The sequence below is a fragment of the Rattus norvegicus genome, chromosome 18, assembly GCF_036323735.1.
Source record: "Rattus norvegicus strain BN/NHsdMcwi chromosome 18, GRCr8, whole genome shotgun sequence".
NCBI lineage: Eukaryota > Metazoa > Chordata > Mammalia > Rodentia > Muridae > Rattus > Rattus norvegicus.
In genome coordinates, this window is record NC_086036.1 from 59,097,188 (window position 1) to 59,117,088 (window position 19,901).

The 19,901-nt window shown below is 45.2% G+C and overlaps 1 protein-coding gene across 8 annotated transcripts in view; it reads right to left on the minus strand.

Annotated features, from left to right (window-relative positions):
* The window catches only part of Piezo2 (piezo-type mechanosensitive ion channel component 2), a 376,519-nt gene extending 358,454 nt beyond the window's left edge, over positions 1-18,065 (minus strand). For 5 of the 8 annotated variants that reach the window (XM_039097390.2, XM_039097388.2, XM_225880.11 and 2 more), the window contains exon 1: positions 17,089-18,064. In XM_039097390.2, the coding sequence (XP_038953318.1) occupies positions 17,089-17,152 (64 nt within the window). In that variant the 5' untranslated portion in view covers positions 17,153-18,064. Of the gene's footprint in view, positions 1-17,088 lie in introns of all 8 variants that reach the window. The other 3 variants (XR_005496481.2, XM_063277327.1, NM_001427318.1) reach the window with 2 other exon arrangements.
* Between the last annotated feature and the right edge of the window lie 1,836 nt (positions 18,066-19,901).

Here is a 19,901-nt window from a genome sequence, read left to right on the forward strand (position 1 = left end):
ATTGGCCAGAATCCTAAAATGCTAGCTGTAAGCACCTAGAGGTTATGGTAGTCACCACACAAATCTCTACAGAAATGAACATAATGGCCAGCAGTCTGTTATGTGAGTGTGCAGAAGTGCAGAGTCACCAACCCTCATCACCCACCCTCTGAATCCTAGCAGAGCATTGCTCAAACAAAGTTCCAGAAAGACCCCATGGAGAGATAGCAAAGGGTCTTTCCAGGTAGCAAAATCATGAAAACAAAACAAAACAAAACAAAAAAACAAGGACCTAATCCCTGATTCCAAACACAAAGGCTCGATTTTAATCACCATACTCTGCTAAGTTAGATTTTCTACTTTAAAAGACCATTCTGGCAAAAATGGAGAGAATAGACAGTCCAGAGGAAAGGCTTTTTACAAGACTGGATGATAGTACTTGAGAGCAATATATTGATACCCAAATGTATCCTAGATTAAGGATTAAAAAAACCCTAATATCTGAAGTCTACCTACATCCAGACCCACCTCTTCCTGGTCATTTTCCTCCTATAAAGCCTGGTTTTCATTCCATTTCCTCAGGTGAATTCAAGAGAAGTGTGCTTATTTCACAAAGCACCAGCAACTAGTAAATATTCCCCACAGATATATACAGAGGAGAGAGAGAGAGGGGGGGGAGAGAGAGAGAGGGAGAGAGAGAGAGAGAGAGAGAGAGAGAGAGAGAGAGAGAGGGAGAGGGAGAGGGGGAGGGGGAGGGAGAGGGAGAGGGAGAGGGAGAGGGAGAGGGAGAGGGAGAGAGAGAGAGAGAGAGAGAACACACCCAGGTCTACAGCTTCCAGAGGAGGTCGAGAGAGTGTGAAACAAGACAACAGCAATCCCAGCCTTCATGAGTTCTGTAAATTCATTCTTGTGCTGGTCTATGGCTTCAATTTAATTCGTCAACATGGTCAGGCACCAGGCACATCCAGGAAGCTACTCCAAGTTGTAAGCCCATGTTACAATGCTGAACATCTCAAGATGCTCAAGGAAGGAAGCAACTCATTCCTGTCTCATATGCAACTGCTTATCAGACAAGTAGTCTGATAAGTTCTCAGAACAGCACAGCCCATTAATTCTCAACTGTTCCTTCAGTGAATCTGAGGAAATCAGGACACTTTCATTCTCAGTAAAGACTGGCCTTCAGGGAACTTTAGGAAGTCACGTTACAGCCACCAGGAAAGGAAGGAAGAGACTTCAAAACAAGAACTAAAAGCTCTCTGCCAGAGAATGAGACTAGAGTCCTGGAGACGACTTGTACTGTAGCCCCCTCTGACAGTAACTTGGGATTCTCTGTTCCAGCACTGCCAATCTTCCCCAAGTGAGGGGGTGTCTCTGTCTGCTTGACTGAATAAAGTGTCTAGGAGTCTGTGATAAGATAAGCCAAGAGCGACAGAAGGAACATTCTTCACATCCTTGACTCGGAGGCTTCCCGTGTAATTCTCACACACAAAGCACAGTATAGCCTCCTGGAAGATGAACAGACACGTACATGACCATCTGCTGTCGGTGTCTGTGTGACAAGCCTGGCTATTTCCCCAAAGACTTCAGTCAGACATGTCCAACTCTTTGACATTGGAACACAACATGGTTCACCAGCTATTCAGCCAAGTGACACAAGCCAATTAAAGAATTAAAACATCAGGTTTTAAGTCAATTCATGATTCTGTGCTGGTCTGAGGTATTCATGGCTCTACCTGGCCACACATGGGGGCATTCTATGAGCTGCAGGGTGGAAGTGTCTGCTTGGCACATGCTAAACACACATGCTCTCCAGCTCTGCCACTGGACTGCCCCTGAGCCCCTGCATTCTCAAAGTGCACAGGACATTAAGGGCAGCTGAGTGACGGCTCCATTCTCTCTGCAGGGAGGCAGCACAAGACACTGACCCTAACGACCTTCCACACAAACACTGACCGCTATGGTTTAAAGCATTTGTCCCCAGAGGAGTCAACACTATTGGGGATGGGGTATGATTTTATCTCTTGAATCATTTCTGAGGGGTCTAGGAGATAGGGATGGAGATAGGGATGCTCTGTCCCTGTCCAGCAGGGTTTTCCCTCTATCTTGTTCTCCAATAGGGACATGCCATCGTATTACATCAGATATAGCTCCTGGAGCCAGTTCTGTGACTATCATCCTCCTGTCCCCCAGCCTGTGAAAGAACCTCTTTCCACACAACAGCAGCTCCTCATCTCATAGCCAGCCAGACTTTCAGGGTCACATGCCTGTCACCCACGACACTCCTCACGCACACAGAGACCACCATTAGAAGTATCCACTCCTAGCATTAAAGAATCTAGGTTAAGGTTCCCAACAGACAGACATGTCCAACCCATGACCTGTGGGCTGCAGGTAGCCAAGGATAGTTATGAATTTAGTCAAATACAAAATCACGAACCTCCTTAAAACAATATAAAATGTTTCTGTGGTGTTTGTTTGTTTGTACTCAGTTCAGTTCTCAAGTCTGGACTTCGGAGATTACAGTGCCAAGGCCTGGGACAATCACAGAACCAGAAAGCACGCTTTGTGTACATCAAATGATGTTTAAATTAAATATTGACCTCACAGTATCTGGATTTAGTCAATATGTATTATGTGACAGATATTGTTTAACAACAACAATAACAACAACAATAACAACAAAAAGTTTGTTAAATACATTAGCTGTTCATTCATTTTTGTAGTACAGAAGACCCTAAAGGCATGTTGGGTAATTTTTGTGCCACCTCAGCTCTACACCCTTTTTAGAACTGTGCAGCTACCCTAAAATATAGATACTATTATCATCTCGATTTTGCGAGTGTAAAAAAGAAACTCGGCCTTAGTTAACAAAGGATGAACATAAAGATGCCATTGCTATGTGAGCAAGAAGGGTACTGGATTGGGGCACTGGGGTCCCCTGACCTATGCCTGGGCCCACACAACATGCTGTAGACATACATAGCAGGGGGAAGACACGGTGGATGCAGGGATCCCAGAACAAACACATTAGCCCAAGGAAATAAGAGAAAAGCAAGGCAGACAGCAACAAGCAAACCCACTAGGGTGAGATGTGTGGTCAACAGGCTGGGGCTGTGAGTGAGTAGATGAGGTTCAGGTAAGCCTGGGGCTTGGGATGACATTTCGGCAGAGACTCTGGGAGGCTGACTGTTAGAGATGAATGACACAGAAGTCCTCAGGAGGACCCTGTAAGAATATCCATCAGTTGACAACATCTAAGCTGACTCCACTCCCTGGCTGTTGTGAACAGAGCAGCCATGAGCATACATCTCTGTAGTAGGATATAGAATCCATATGGGACATATGTTCACATGCAGTATAGCTGGGTCATATGGCATTTCTGTAGTTAGCTTTCTGAGAAATCTCCGTATGAGTTTCCATAGTGACTGCATCAGTACGCACTCACAGCAGCAGTAAATGAAGGTTCCCCTTCTCCTCATCCTCACCAGCAGTGACTATTGTTCTCTTTATGACAGTCATACTAACAGAGGTGAAGCAAAATATTAAGGTAGTTTTCATTTGTATTTATCTCACAGGAAAGGAAGCCAAACCATTTTGTAACGGTTATTAGCCACTTGTAATTATTCTCTTGAGAGCTCTGTTTCAATTTCATAGCACAAAATTTTGATTGGGTTATTTGTGGTTTTTAATATTTTGTGTTTTGATTTCTTTGTTTACTCCAGATAGTAATCCTCTGTCAGATTTATAGTTGGCAAAGACGTTCTCCAATGTTCTAAAAATGACTCTGCAAGATTAACAGTTCCTTTGGACGAACAGAAGTTTTTGGATGTCGTGAAGTCCATTTGTCAGTTGCTGATCTTAAGTTTTGACTGGAGTCCTACCCAGAAAGTCCTTACTTATGCCTGTATCCTAGAGAGCACAACTCTTTTTAGCTAGCAGTCTCAGTTTCCGGTCTTAGGTTGAGGTTATTTAGGGTTGATTTTTGTTCAAGATGAGAGACACGGATCTACTTTAATTTCCTATACGTACACATCCAGTTTTCACAGTACTGTTTGCTACAGGGTTATCTCCAATGTGTATTTCTGGAATTACTGCCAAAAAAATCAGATGACTGTAGTTGTGTGGATTTAGACCTGGACCCTCTATAGTATTGCTGAGGCCAACTTATCAAAAACGCTTGCCTCATACTGTAATCCTGCTCAAAAGCCCAAGCCTGGGCAGATTATAGTTTCCTAGGGGGAACTACTACTTATTTTGCTAAATGAATGTGTTATCAGGGTTCCTTATAAATAATTTCCTTTATATCTTTAGACCAGTGCTGATTTCAGTGTTAGCTGCAGAATTTTCTTTATGCAATAGATGGTAGTTAATACAGAAAATCATAACTACTCAGAGTTCTGGGAATAAATGCCTAATGAGCGTTCAGCCCTAAATGGAGCTAGACCTCATCCACAGTCAAATCATCCATAGAGGATTCAGAGATCATCTCAGAAGAGGGGCAGAAAGGACGTTAGAGCTGGAAGATGGAGAGGCTGCTGTGAAATCTTGTCCCCTAGATATGACGTAGATATGGCACTCATAGACTCACAACAGTGGTGCATCTCTATAGCCCTGAACAAGATGAAGCTCTCAGCATTCTGTAATTGGTGATTGATGAAGTTCAGAAGGCCCTACCCAGAGCTGAGGAGCTGTTGTGGGCAGTTAACTCCTGTTGAGAGAGTGAAAGTCATTTTCTTCAGTGGTGTGAGCACTGCTAACTTGTCCACACTCAGGTAAACAACCTTTTATCTATGCTCAGGTAAGCAATCCTAAGTAAACTCGGTGGGCGACATACAAAGACTGCGTGAAAACAGGAGAGGGGCTGTTGGGAAGTAGGGTACAGCCAGAGCAGACGATGGGCAAACAAGAGAGGCAAAGGGCTGAATGCTATCAACATACACTATAAAACTGTGTATAAAACTATCAAAATGATTAAAAATTAAGGAAGATACTGAGAGCCTATGCAAAGGAAAAACATAACATTGTAAAATTCAGAGTCCATAACAGTAGTTGCTTGAGAGGAATGATAAATGGTTGAACATTTCTTGGTCAGGGCTGAGCTGCACAGTCCTCAGTCAGTACTGAGTCACACACTCCTGGATCAGGACTGAGTTACACACTCCTGGATCAGGACTGAGCTGTATACTCTTGGCTCGGGACTGAATTATACACTCCTGGATCACGAATGAGTTACACACTCCTAGGTCAGTACTGAGCTACACACTCTTGGGTAAGTAGTGAGTTACACACTCCTGGAACAAGACTGAGTCACACACTCCTAGATCAGTACTACAAGCTACACACTCCACAAGATAGAATTCTAAAACAGTTTCTAATCTCCACCCTACTCCCCCTTTTATGGGTTAGCTCTTTGGGACCCAAGTGAGGACATCTGGTTCTATCAATGAATGAGATTATCGTGAAGTGCCAACAACCAAATTAGTAATACACAAACAAGAAATGTTATCATTCTTAGAGACTTTCACGTTACGGTTTTTTTAGAGTGCTCAACTGTTTTGGGGGGATATCCTGAAAAGAAACCTAGAAAGCAGTAATATCAAAAGTAAGAAAGAGATGGGAATCAAGAAAAAGTCAGGCGTGCCTTCCCGTTGACATCTGAAGTAAACAAAGGTAACTGCTATTTTAAGGCAAGGGCTGGGTACATGCAGTCTCCCATTACCGTAGGGTTTTGATGACTTCTGGGAAATGCGTATAGATCTCGGGAGAGGGAAAGAAATTTGATTCAAACCAGAGGCTTGTTTTAAAAATGACAAAAAAGAACAAAATTACTAGTGGGCTATTAAAGCTTCACTTCAACTACATTTTGATTTAAAAACTGCATTCCACACATATTAAAATTTATTAAGCATTGTGACAGTGTGGCTCACGTTACAGACACTCCAGGGTTTGCTTGGCCAGCATCTTCCCTCAGAAAGCAGCAGCACATTTAAAATACACATGTCAGGACTAGATCGAACCTAAAAATCTACATAAGGCTATACTGACTTGAGCATCCCAGTAGTGCAATTGTCTAATAATATCAGAGATCCATTCTCCTCTATGTAATTGAATTCCTAATCTCCCTGCCTCCACCTACCAAGGGCTAGGATTACATGTGTGTGCCACTGCACCAGACTGGTATCCAATTTAACAAATGCTTTTAAGTACTGGGTCCCATCCTTTAAAACAAACAATATGGTAGAAAACTAGTTAAGTTCTTGTATATGGTAGGCAGGTAGTATTCTCCCACAGATGTACATCATCTGCAGCTCTGTGTGTGTGTGTGTGTGTGTGTGTGTGTGTGTGTGTGTGTACATTTTCTGTATAGATATATACATAATACACATATGCATACATACATACATATGTACATACATACGTACGTACATTATGTGTTTGTGTGTGTATCTGAAACAGGATATACTATCTAACTTGGGCCAGCCTTGAACCCACCACCTTCCTACCTCAGCTCTTGAGATACACCCAGCTGAGTGTGGTGTTCTGTGTGACAGTAGCCCAAAGCATGTCAAACTGAAGTCCAGGGCAGAGTTGGTTGAGAAGAGGGAGTGTAGTTACGCAGGGTCACCACTGATGAAAACTTCAATGTGAGTCTGAAGAACTGCAAGGGCCATGGTGATGCTGCCTTGAATACTATTGTTAAATCGGTTTACTATTGTTAAATCGGTTTGCAGTTACCGATGAACGGTCTTAGAGAACTAGAGGTCTCAGGAAAATGCCGATTCACAAAGAAACATCCCCATTTTATGGCAAACCCTCTTTCCACAACCTTGTAATCTGATCTGTAGTCCTCTCTCCCAGCTTGAGATGGGTGCCTAGAGCTGTGTGCTATGACAAGGCCAGTTGGCATGCAACTACCAGGACTGGCACTGGCTATGAAGGCCTTACTACTTAGCAGCTAGATAGACTTGGGCATCAAGGCCAATGGGAGGAGTCCTGGTGAGCCCAGTATTTAAATTTAGTTTGAAAGGGATAAAAGGGAAGGGTGGGGTCTTGAAAGACAGAGAGTTCACTTCTGCAGATTCTGTGTAGCCTTCCCAACACTTCTAGGGACGATAGACTTGCTTAACAAAGATCCTAAGGTCTATAGTACAGTTGTAATTTTACACCAATTAAATCAAGCGGTTTACTAAAAATATATGGTTTTTATTCAAAAAATATATGGTTTGTATCTCTGTAAGCTTGCTTAGCTTCAGTCATTGCTACAATACAGTCTGGTTTTCTTTATAGTCATGAGCTATTGATGGTAAAAATCTTTGTGTCCTCAAGATCCGTGCTACCGATTCAAAACCAAAGGTGAGCGTGTGGTTGGTTGCATTTGTGGCCCTCACAGGTAATGAATGCAACACTCCACATGACTGCAGAATATCAAAACTGAAAGTCTAAATCGGAATGTCTCTCCTTTATAAACTGCTCTGTAAAATCTACACTCAAGTAGCCACATCATCTGAAAAAACAAACATACAAACAAAATCACTATCAGTTCCTATCCTTTCTTTAAGGGCAGTTAGAGTAAGATGGCCCTTAAGAAACTAGAACCACCTGAATTCCCAACTTCTTACGTGTTGGATATGAAACGGTAAGTTACAGCCACGCCCTTTGCATTCGAGAGTAATAGGCAGAAATAATACGGGGAGAATCATGAACATAATCTATAGAGGAAGCCTTTGAAGCAGAGAGGACAAAGTCACATGGTTCATTATTGACACGATGCAGACTTGCTCGCTAGACCACCAGAGTAGGACTCTTCCCCAAGGACCACATTCTCTCTGTGAGGTCATCGCCAGCTGCAGGAAGCGAGCAGGTGCAGTCTTGGGAAGCAGACAAAAGAGCTGAGACAACTCAATCCTACACAGTGCTGGAACTCATCTCCATTGTGTTTTGATTTATTTTTTTAAATCACCAGCTTGTTAAACCTCTGCCTTCCTCCTTTTTCCTCTACCTGTGGCCAGAACTGCTGACCTAAAGCATTTGACCACAAGAGAAAACAGATCAATATGTGTGGTTCCAGAAGAGCTGAAAGCATTTTTAAAAAATAATATGCACTTCAAGGATGCTACTCCGGTCAAACTTCACATTATCCAGTGGGTTTTTCCTTCTTTGTCTACTGCACAGCAGGTAGCAGATATTAGTTGTGACAGTAATAATATTCTCATTTATGACAGCTACAGAGCGTACATCAGCCTGTTGCAAATTTTAGAGTCAGGAACTTGGAACCTACTAAGTAGGGGAAGCTAGACTGTAACTTTATATCAAGATCTCTTATGTATTCAAGAGAAAGAAATAAGGCTGAGGGCAGGTTGCCTTAGAGTCCTTGCGGGACGAGCACACTGGTATGCTTTTCAGTGGGGAAAGCATCAACTCAAAATGATGACCCAAATATCTGCTATATATTGGGACACTTAATGCCAGGGTGCTAGCAAGGATAACAAATCCTCGATCTTGCAGAGGCATAGAAGAGAAGAATAGTTCTAAAATAGTCCTAAAATCACAGCACGGTGATGAGTATGCACAAGGTGCCAGGTGACACTGTAGGGACGATGTAATGTATTCTGTGTGGGGAAGAGTTTCAAAGAATGAGACTAGATGTCAGAGTTGTCATGTCGTATGCAAGGTAGCAATAACCAAAGCCATGAAGACCTTCGAGTGGATTTGACTGGCAGGAGGGTGTGCAGGCCAGCATCTGGCTCAACTTTCAACAGGCGGTGCTCCAAACTTTATTTATGCTCTGTAAATGTCAAAACTGTTGGCCGGAATTCTAAATTATCCATGAAACGGCTAGTGGTAAGTGGCTCTTCAAGATCAGTCAACGAATTTCCGGAACTCACGACAACGTGTCGCTTCAGCCTACAATATTAAGAGCTAACGAAAGCACCATTCAGAGTCTTTGACATTCAGTATCATCTAAACCTGAAGCGTCCCTAAGACCTCCATGCTGTCCTCATCCATTCATTTTGTAGATGAAGTGTCCAAAGAATAGAGATATCCCATAAATTAAGGTCGAACCTCTGCGTGACAAAGCCAGAGGTGTGGCTGCAAACCCAGCTCTTTGGCCAGGGCAGAGGAACTTCAAAAGGTATTTAAAATTCTGACAAGTCAGAGACCGTGTACGATAATGATTCATGTGTTTGATTTTCTGACTGAAGATCTAGCAAACAAACTTCTCTATTGGGACTCTTTTTAACAAGTCCCAAATGTCCAGTGATACCCTGACTCCTAATAGTGCCTGATATATAGATTATTCATAGACCTTTCTTACCCCACTCATCTCAAGTGCATCCTAGTAATAGAAACAAAATAACTCACACGGATATACAGCCATGAGTAGTCATCTTAGCAGTTCCTGCATTTGCACCCAAAATGAACAAAGCTGTTTCTCAAAAGTAGGAAAGGCCAAACGCAACTGTAACTGTCTCCTGGAAACATCCCTCCTAGTCCTTTAAATAGTCTGGGGTGTGTAAATTGCTCATCCCTGGGAACAGGCTGTGCCTCTGATTCTGTTTTGCTGATTCAATTTAGACTTCTCACGAGAACTCATCTTCCACTTAATACAGACCAAGTCAGAACTTGGGAGATGTCTGTCTAAGTCACTTACAAAGCACCATGAGCAATGGATGCCATAGACCTCTGCAAGGCAAACTCTCCTGATTCCCACTTGTCTCCATTCTCCATCAATAGAAACAACACACCTGGCCTTCTGCAGCTAAGTCCTGCCCAGGCACTACCTCCTAGAACCCCACAGTGCCTGATGTGGTGAAGGGTGTCCAGCTCAGAGGCAAGTACTCATATATTTGTGGGAAGGACGAGCATCCGGCCTCTGATATAGGATGGGGTATGCTGCCAAATTGTTACGTGCTCCAAATGTATTCATTCTCATGTGACAGAAATGGTGCTGGCTTTAGCTAACCCCCATTCCACTAGGAAACCTTTTTAGATAAGAGGACTGCAGAAGAGCAGAACCAGAAGGGCAGCCTCCCAACAAGAGGAAAGAGGCTCTTGAGTACCAGGCAGATGAGAGTCTCCTGGGCTCACGAGAAAGCCATGTTGAAATAGGGAAGGCAGCAGTGATCTGTTGGATTTAACTGAGGTTCAGGCAAACACCTGAGCTCTGAGAGAGGCTGAAAATCTTCTTTCTACTCATGGGCAATATGGGGAAAGGCTAAGAGAGCCTCAAGCTCTGTCTGCTGCTTGATCTCAAACCTGTGCAGGATTGAGGAGAGGGATGCTTGACATTGACCATTGAAGATAATACAGGACTTAGACTTCCAAGTCTGAAACAACACGAAGGAGATAAGCACCTCAGTTTGGGTCATGGAATCAATAACTTTCTAAGAAAACAGTTAAGGAAAGTATCAAAAAAGTTCTTAATCGACTAGTCTCATAATAGCTGAAACACACTCACACACACACACACACACACACACACACACACACTTCTTGTAAACAGTACTTCAGATTTGAAATTCATATGCAAATACATGCCACATGTCCATCCATAATATGAATCCTGCTTTCATGCAGGTTTGTTTCCAAAGCAGAGCTTAAAAAAGCATCAGGAGATAACCATAGAGCTTCACCATCCTACCACAGAAGGGTTGGAAGAAATTGGACATTATGTACAAGACACTGAAACCAACTTAAACTAGTAAGCTGTGTTACATACTATACTTTGGTTCTAGAATGGCCCCCCAAAGGCTTAAATATTGAAGGCTTGGTCGCAGGCCTGTGGAGTAGCTAGGTAGTGGCAGGACATTTAGGATGTGGGGCTGAGTTGCAGGAAGTGAGGTCACTGAGACCATGTGTTTGTAAGGGATATAGGAACCCTGACTTTCGCCCTCTCTCTTTCTGTTCTCTAGACACCGTGAAGTGAGCATCAGTTTACACCCCACGTGTCCTGCTGCCACAGGACTAACTAGAACAAGGACAGGAAACAGAAACCAAGTGATTTCATTATCACAAGTAAGACAGAAAGATGACTGACGGTTTCAAAACTTTTTGAAAAGATACAAAATTGTATCGTTGCTCTAACACTTTAAAACATAAATTATTAATAGCAAAGGACTGGGGGTGTGGCCTAGGGGTGGAGTGCATGCTTAGAATGGGCAGGCATCAGCCTCACAGAATACAAGCACGAGAATGAGCAAAAAGTGCTGGATCCCTTAATCTTTGGACAGTTTAGGATGTCTGGGATCATTCACAGTCCAAGTCGGTGGCTCTCCACACAGGTTGCTGTGCGCTTTGGGTCTCTGCCTCCTTTTGATTTCGGCCTGTTATGGCAAGTCTGGTGACCATGTGAACACAGAATTAAAAGGAATAGTTTCTTTTTTTCAAAAATTGCATTATTTTTATTTTATTTGTGTGTAGGGGGGCGTGAGCCTGTGTGCTTGGTGAAGCCAGTGGAGGATCTTGGAACTCTTGCAGCTTTGAGGTCCTGTGGTTGTAAGTCACCCAACACGGGTACTGGGAACCATACTCAGATCCTCTGGAAGTGTTCAGAATTACTTAGCATCCTCTCCATCCTTCCCACCCGACCCCCAACATTCTTAAACTTTTCCCACACTGAGTTCTGTTTAGCCTACATCCAAATGGAATATTGACTTTGCCTGCATTGATCTGCAAATCTTACAAATACATCTCACACACAGCAGCAGCCGCATTACCTGCACTTTTCCTAGAGGTTATTTTCTTTTAAATTGTATGTACATGTGCACACATACATGTATACACAGAGTGCATGTGCCCATGGCGTCCAGAAGAGGGTACTGAGTCTCCCAGGAGCCATAATTACAAGTGGTTGTGAGCCACCGCTGTGGGTGCTAGGAACCAAACTCAAGTCCCCTTAAAAGATCAGCAAGCGCTCATAACCACAGAATTGACTCTTCAGCCCCTATTAATTATTCTTAAACATCTAGCTATGCTTACACTGTTTATTTGAAACTGTCCTGGATATTTATGCCAAAATGTATGATAATCTACCCATTTCCATTACTTAACTTCAGACATGGTTACCTCTTAGCAGTACACGGGCCAAAAATGTTAAGAGTCCCACTAAAAATAAAATAAAATCGCATCAAATAGACTGCAGACATGCTGTCAAAAATCTAAAAATAAACAATAACAGTACAATCCTAGGGAGAATTATTATTATTATTATTGTTATTATTATTATTATTAAGAATACTGGTATCTAAAACACTGCATTACAGTGGTGAGAAAGGCCTGGCTACTTAAAACCCCCTACCTGTCACAGATACATTCATCCTTGTGCCTTGACTCTACAAAGTGGCTATGTTGCTTTGCTCTGAGCCCTAGTCTTCCTGTGGCCTCTTCATGGCCTGGGCCCAGACCCCTGGGAGTTCTAAGTCAGCAGGCCAGCTCTCCTGATTGGCTTCCTAAATGTGGGGCAGCAGCATCCTGAGTTCATTAGGCATGGCACAGGAGACTGTGCACACTCCTACCCAGAAGTCAGTACTTCTGACTGCACCTTACAGTAAGAACAAGGAGGAAATGACTCTAGAACCATGTAGAAATAGCCACAGGCAGGGCATAGTCAGCTTGCAACATGTCCTAACCAAAAGGTGAAGTCCAAGGCAATGTTACGGTCTCAACCTATGGCCAAACACACTTTCAACAAAGCAAGATACCCACATGGAATTCCAGTCCACACGTCTCAGGTGCCAACCACTCTTGATCGTCTGGGTTGAATTATTTTCTTCTAGAATTAAATTGTAAATGTCTAACCCAGTGGTTCTCAACCCGTGCTTCACAACTTCCTTGTGGGGGGGGGTGTGTCCAATGACCCTTTCCCAGGGGTCACCTAAGACAATCAGACGACACATATACTTACATCATGATTCATAGCAGTGCCAAAACGACAGTTACGAAGTAGCAACGAAAACAATTTTATGGTTGAGGGTCACAAAACATGAGGAACCATATTAAACTGTCACAGCATTAGGAGGGTTGAGAACCATTGGTCCAAACCTTTTACTTCTAGGCGTAACTAATAGTAATAAACAGGCTGAGAAGAGATGACCAAAATCAAAATTATTTTACATACTTTCAATGAATCCTTCAGGATCTACAATACCCTCCCACTGGTTAAATAAAAATAAGCTTTATTTGCAATTTTGCAAACCAACTATGCACAGTGTGGCTTCAAAATGATATCTAGTAGTGAAAATGTGCTGTACAAAGAAACATTAATGACCATAGGTATGCACATATCAAAAGGAGACCCATATTTTAAATCCAGATGTCAGTTTTATCAACTTGTCACAAACCTAAACACACTGGAAAGAGGGAATTGCCTCTATTGGACTTTCTTGTGACCTAAAGCATTTTCCTAATGGCTAATCTATGTAGAAAGGCCAGATCCATTGCGGGCTGTTCTGTGCCACCCAACAGGTGAGCCTGCACTGTCTAAGAAAGGAAACTAGGCAAGCCAGAGGGCACATGGCAATAAGCAGGGTTCCTCCATGGTCTCTGATTCGGTTCCTGCCTCTAGGTTTTTGCTTTGGGTTCCTGTCTTGGCTTCCCTCCATGATAGATTTTAACCTATCAGCCAAATAAATCCTTTCCTCCTCCAAGTTGCTTTTGGTTATGGAGTTTTATCACAACAACAGAAACCAAACTGGGGCACATCCTAATCCTGGAATAATCCGCAGTTAAGTGGAAAGGCTAACACAGTCTTCAGTACTTAGAATATGAGGACCTGAGTTCCAGAAATTGAAATCATACCAAAAGAAAATAAACATAAAATATATGTGATCATCAATGATCAGCTACTATTATGACAATGATAGACCACATATTACATAAGAGTTTTACTGCTCTCCTTTATGTGTATGGAAGAAGTCAATTGCCTAGCAAGAGGCCTTAGATTATTCTGGCGATATTTGACAAGTCCAGTGGCTGTAGCGGTGAAACCATCTGTCAACAGATGTTCATTATGGATGGTAAACAACATATTCTAGTATAATTGGGTTTGGTTGTCAAGACATAACACCTGCGTACAAGAGGCCCAACATCACTTATCACATTCCTTCTAATTTCTTGTAAAGAGCCAATAAAAAAGTAAATAAATAAGAAACTTAAGCATTAGACTGAACACAAAGGCAGCTCATTTTTCAACACCGCTCATTAGCTGAAGAGAGTGGGGCACTCTTGCAGGAAATTTTCAACATCTGTACAAGAAAGAGGTTTAAAGGAAATGTGTGTGAGTTTCTATCAAGGCAAGGCTTTGCAGGCTGCCTTGCCCAGATATAAAAATAGATGGTTAAAATGCAAAAATCGATTCTAATGGCAAGCCGGTCATTGTGCTCTCCGTGCCCAGGATATTAGGGAAATCTGAACATTTGATTTAGTGGCACCTTGGGAGCCAGCGATCCAAAAAAAAATTTTAAAAAAACCTCAGTAACCTTGAAAATCTCTATTTCCTGTAGAAAGGAACCAAGAGCCAAAATAAAGGGATTTCTACCCAGCTACCTAAGGGTGCAGTAATTCAAGGCATCTTAGGACCTGGGTTCTTTTTCCTAAGTGGCAGACAACATGAAAGGGATTCATGGAGTGAGCCTCCCCAGAAGCTCTTCTCTCTCCTTCCAGGGACTTCTCTTCTTCCCTCTTCCAACATCAGACTTTGGGAGGCTGACAGAAGTCACACACTATAGGGTGAGCTGGGGGGGAATACTACCTTTGGCCAAATACACACACACACACACACACACACACACACACACACACACACACACACTGAGGTTAATTCATAGCATCTCCTACTCTCACATAACACATATCCATGTGTGTTCACACACACACACACACACAACATACACTCTTACATACTCATATATCCACAATGCATTAGCACAAGCCCACCATCTCCTTAACCCACAGATGTGTGGGTGTGCAGAGGAAAGAGTAAAACGGGGGAGATGGTCCCCCAACCGCCCTGCGCTGACTCAGCTCTCCAGGAAACTTTCGTGGAAGCAGGATGGGGTGAGGACTTCTATTCCTGTGGTCCTGCAAGTCCAGCTCCTCCCAAGAAAGTCTCAACCTCAGAGCAGACTCCATGAGCATCCTGAGATGGACTTGGCTCAAGCTTGCAAATATGAATGCTGCAGGAGGGGATGCAGAAGAAATAGGAGGCACGATGGAGCTGGGACCACAGCCTTGGAGCAATGCCCTGGCTTTGCCCCTCTCCACCCTGGAGCCTAGAACATAGGCCTTTCCTCTGGATACATGAGAGCATTTGTCCTATTAAAAGGCTTCAGGAACGGATCACGAAAGTCTAGTGGAAATGACTCTACACAGGCCCTATGGCTTGGGGTCAAAGGGCAGTGAGCTGAGTCCTGCAGAAGCCCAAACCCTAGACAAGACAGCAGGCAACCAAGGGACCATCCCTTGCTCTCATTTTAGAGTGGATCCAGATGAGTGTAGGTGGCCACCTGTTTAACTCTTCCAATAGGTCTCTGCAAAACTGCCACCCTGGGCAAGGAATGAGACAACTTAAAGCAATAGGGGGCAGAGAGGGATGCAGCTGAAGAAGTGCAGGGGTGAAATGGCTTGAGGCAGGGAAGGGAGCAGCTTCTGACCTATTCCTCTTAAACTGAAACACCCTAGTGAACTTGAGACCTAACTGGCTTCCAATTAGCAAATCCAATTGGTAAGGTGCCAGGTGCATCAAAGAGAGGAGATAGAAACAGAGACACCGCCTGTGTGCCATGCACCCAGCAAAAGCTTTTCAAATTACCTTTCAAACACTACCAGGGAGCAAGGTTATCATGGACTTTGAGGAAGCTGTGCTCCCTCCTGTGACCATTGACCAAAGGGTTCTGTCTGGAACCCAGAACTTCACCCCAGTCCAGGTCAACAGCAGCCTGTCAGCGTTAGCCCCTTCTCTAAAAGCACCTGGTGCAGTGCCTTGCTGCTTTCTCCTCTCCCAGAACCCTGCTTTCCACCATTTTTGGCACCTAGCTTTCCCAGAGGCTTCTAGCTAAAGTTGTTATTCCTGTAGCCATCCAAACTCCAGAACTCCCTCCCAATTACCTGAGCAAATAGCACATTTCACAGAGATGCGACGCCAGTCACCAATTTCTGTCAAGATTCCAAAACAGACCAAACAAACAATACGAACAAACAAAAAGTTTCCTTTCGTGGGAAAGCAAAGACCTCTTTATGAGTGCAGAACTTGCTACTATGTTATGTTTTCTAGTTCTTGCAGGAGTCCATGGAAAGCCGGGCTTTGGAGCTCTGTGATATTTAAGGACTGGGAATGAACATGACTCGGGGCTCAGACTCCTGCAGCTGCTGGGATTTTTAGGCCTATACCCCCTTCCTAACTCCCACAGAGGATGAGGCTCTCCGAGGGACTTTCATAGTCTGATCTGTCCCAACGAATGAGATTCACTTTTTAATCCTTTAAATATCTGGAAAAGGCTGGCCCCAGAAGGGCAGGATTAGGTCTGATCGCCTACAGCCTCAGCATCCAGCCCTTTTGTTGTAAATGGAGGATGTCGTGGAGGTAAAATACAGAATCATCAAGGCAGTTTCTCTTTGCCCCATCTCGCCTTTTCCTTTTACCACTGTTGAAATTGTTCACCTCTACCTATTTGATTGCTGGAGTGTAGGCTGAAGGAGATGGCCTGAGTCCCTTCTGGTCGCACAATGTCTGGCCGGCGGGTGTCCTTGCAAAGTCTTACAGAAGGGAGGGTCGCTGGTCTACCATCACTTTCCCACCTTACTAGCATCCTTTTTAAACAAGCATATACTCCTCTACAGGAAGTCTAGGAGACTTCCATTCAACAGACCAGGACTCCACAGCATGTCCATTCTGGTTACCGGAACTGACTAAGAAAACGTCTGGTCCTGAGCTCTAGATTGCCAAGTTAAAGAGCAGGGCTGCTAAAGCCCCTGCCACTCAGCCTGCGCAGCGGGCCTCTCTCAGAACCGAATCCCTCAGAGCTAAGACCCCTTCACGTTTTAAGGAAGCCCTCTCCCAGGCGCCCTCTGGTTTTCTTTCCTTAGTCAACTCCATGAGCTCCCCGCACTCACCTACTGCCAGGCAGATGGGGAGCAGCAGCCTGAAGATCAGCCCGCACACCACTTCCGAAGCCATCCTGTGCTGGGTCCTTGCTAGTCCGAGCAGTAGGGCGATGCTCGGGGTCCCTAGAGCTGGGGTGTCAGGCCCATGTCTGCTTAGGGCCTCGTGCGCCCGGCTGCTCCTAGCAGCCCTGGCATCGCGTCGGCTGGCGCGGTGCTCTTTGCCCCGAGGGCGCGCTCGACGAGCCGGAGCTGCGCAGCTCACCGGGCTCTAGGCAGCCACCTAGCCAGGCGTCGGAGCCCCTGTGGCCGGCCCATGAAGTGTGGAATCGGAATCCAACGGCGGCTGCTCCAGGGGTCGCCTGGGAAGGAGCCAAGGGAGGGACACTCTGGGAGTGGAGAGGGATGGGGGCGGCGAGGAGAGGGGATGGAGGAGGCAAGCTGTCCTCTGCCCGCTCTGGAAGTGGCGTTCCGGGATGGCCCAGAGTTTCTAGCGGAACCCCTCCGAAGTAAGCGTGTCTGGGCGGCGTAGTCCGGGTTCCGATGCCCTCACGGACTATGGAGCTCCCGGTGAGCTAAAGACCGCCAGGCGCCCTGGAAGCTGCGTCCTGGAGCCCCAGCCTCGGGGCGGATCGCTGAGCCGCCGCTCCGCTTAGCCTCAGCGCCCCCAAGCTTCAGGCCAGAGAGAACCCGGCGCCAGCTGCCGGGCGCGGAGAAACATTCCCACCCCGACGGGGTCCCGCTGCCTGCTCGCGGGGATGCGAGTCCAGTGCTCCCTGCGAGGAACCCCGCGAGCCTGGGCGGGAACCAAGACCCAGACGCGGAGCGCGCGGCGCCACCACCGCGACTTTGGTGAGCAAAGAAAGCCCAAGAACCCTGCAGTTGTCCCCGCGTCCCCAACAGGCGGAGCAGCCTGGGGTCCCCGGAGGGCGCGCGCTTCTCCACCTTCAATGAAACTTTGCAAGCTCTCACTCCCGAACCGGCGTGTCCCAGGGCCAATAGAAAGGCGGCTCCTAGCAGCGATGAGCCCGCCCATGCGTGCCTGGCGAAGTAGGAGCGGCGCACCCGCGTGGGGCGCGTCCGGGTTGCACCCCAAGCTCAGCAGAAGGCCCGGCCGGGTGGGCTCAGTGGTCTGGGCTCCCACCAGAGTATCTCTGGGCGCCACAGCCTCTGCTGGCCTCTGAGACCAGCAGCTCTTCGCATCTCTCTGTGCGTGTGCATCTTGTCAGTCCTGTCCTCCTGTAGTGGCAGTGAGCCTGTCTAAAACTTAACACCTAAGGGGAATCTGTGCAAACCTGGCACAGTAGCTAAGGGCTTGGGCGCCTTGGTGGATACAACACCTCTGCTAAGTCCACGCTACTCACTAGCATTAAGCTAGAACCCAAATACATCCAGGACCTTGCCCATGTCTAGAATGATGAAACCGTGCCGCTCTGAACAGGTTCTGGTAATTTTGGGTCTTTTTCATGTTGAGCGTGGAGGTTCAGATATACGTCTACGTTGGGCACTTCAAGAAACTATCGTTTTTTTAGGACAGTTTTTTTTCTTGCATATTGGTATTCCTAAGAGAGTATGATGGTACTGGAAATGTTCTCCCAATAGCCTCCTACTTACTTGCTTTGTAGACCAGACCTAGTCAAATCTCACTGGGAGGGTCCTGTGTGTCTGGGTCTCTGGTTTTATAGTATTTAAAAATGAAGCCTTTTTTGCTGGCATGGAATGGAGAGCTGTCAGGACCAGGACGAAGGTGATCATGGATGCCAGTATACTGAGGACCCCTCGGGCCTCTCGGGTCCATGGGCAAGAATGGTAGGAGGCATTTTGACATCCTCTCCTCCACAGTCCTCAAGGCTCGTGCCTGTAAAGGTTAGAATGGTCGGCGAATGGGGTGGACCAAGAAAAGTGGGCAATTCTTGGTTCCTGGATTAACACTCTGTCACTTAAACCATAGAAATGGCTATCTTTTCTGAGATACGGTAAGTTTCCACCTGGAGTTCAGGTACCTTCATCAATTCTCTAATAGAGAGAAATTTAAAAACAGTTGAAAGTTTCCGAAGATACCCAGTAACACAGGGCATCTGTATGAGCCGGCATCCTAAGGAAACTCCTCGCTCAGGAAAGAGCCCAAAAGTAAAACTCTTAAAGAAGAAAAAGTGACTCAACTACCGAGAAATGCTCTGTGTATTTTGCGGTGGTACAGCTTGTTCTTAAGAAAGTAGCACCCTTCGTTTTTGAATAACCTCTTATCACGCTATGCATCTTGTTTTCTCTGACTATTTTCCATGGTTTTTTATGGCTTTACCATATCAACGAGTGGCTAATTTCCTCAAAATCCCTACTTTGAGATGCCTAAGTGGAGACACAGGGAGATACCCAGATGTCTTACCAAGTGCACTTCTTGCTCTCTCTGCCACACTAGACATTAACTAGACTTCCAACATCTGCCCTGAAGTGGAAGTTCCAGGTGTCTGACAAGGTCGGGTTGAGCTACTCCATCCTGGCTCTAGCTGGAACTGCCTGGAGAGCTTTATGGAGATCCTAACAGGCAGTCTCCACACTCCCAGAAACCCTGACTTAATTAGTCTGGTATGGGTCCACGCTACATATATTTTTAAAGCTCTCAGGTGCTTAGCTATGCAGTCATGTTAGAGAATCCTTCAGTAACTTCATTTGCATATCACAACCCCAAAAGCATGCATCCAAGGGGATTCTGTACCATCATCACCAAACAAAATCTACCCACTGAGGCTGAATTTCCACACAGACTGGCTGGTACATGATTATCAATAGCCAGTAAAAACTATTTCTGCTTATCATCTTCTATA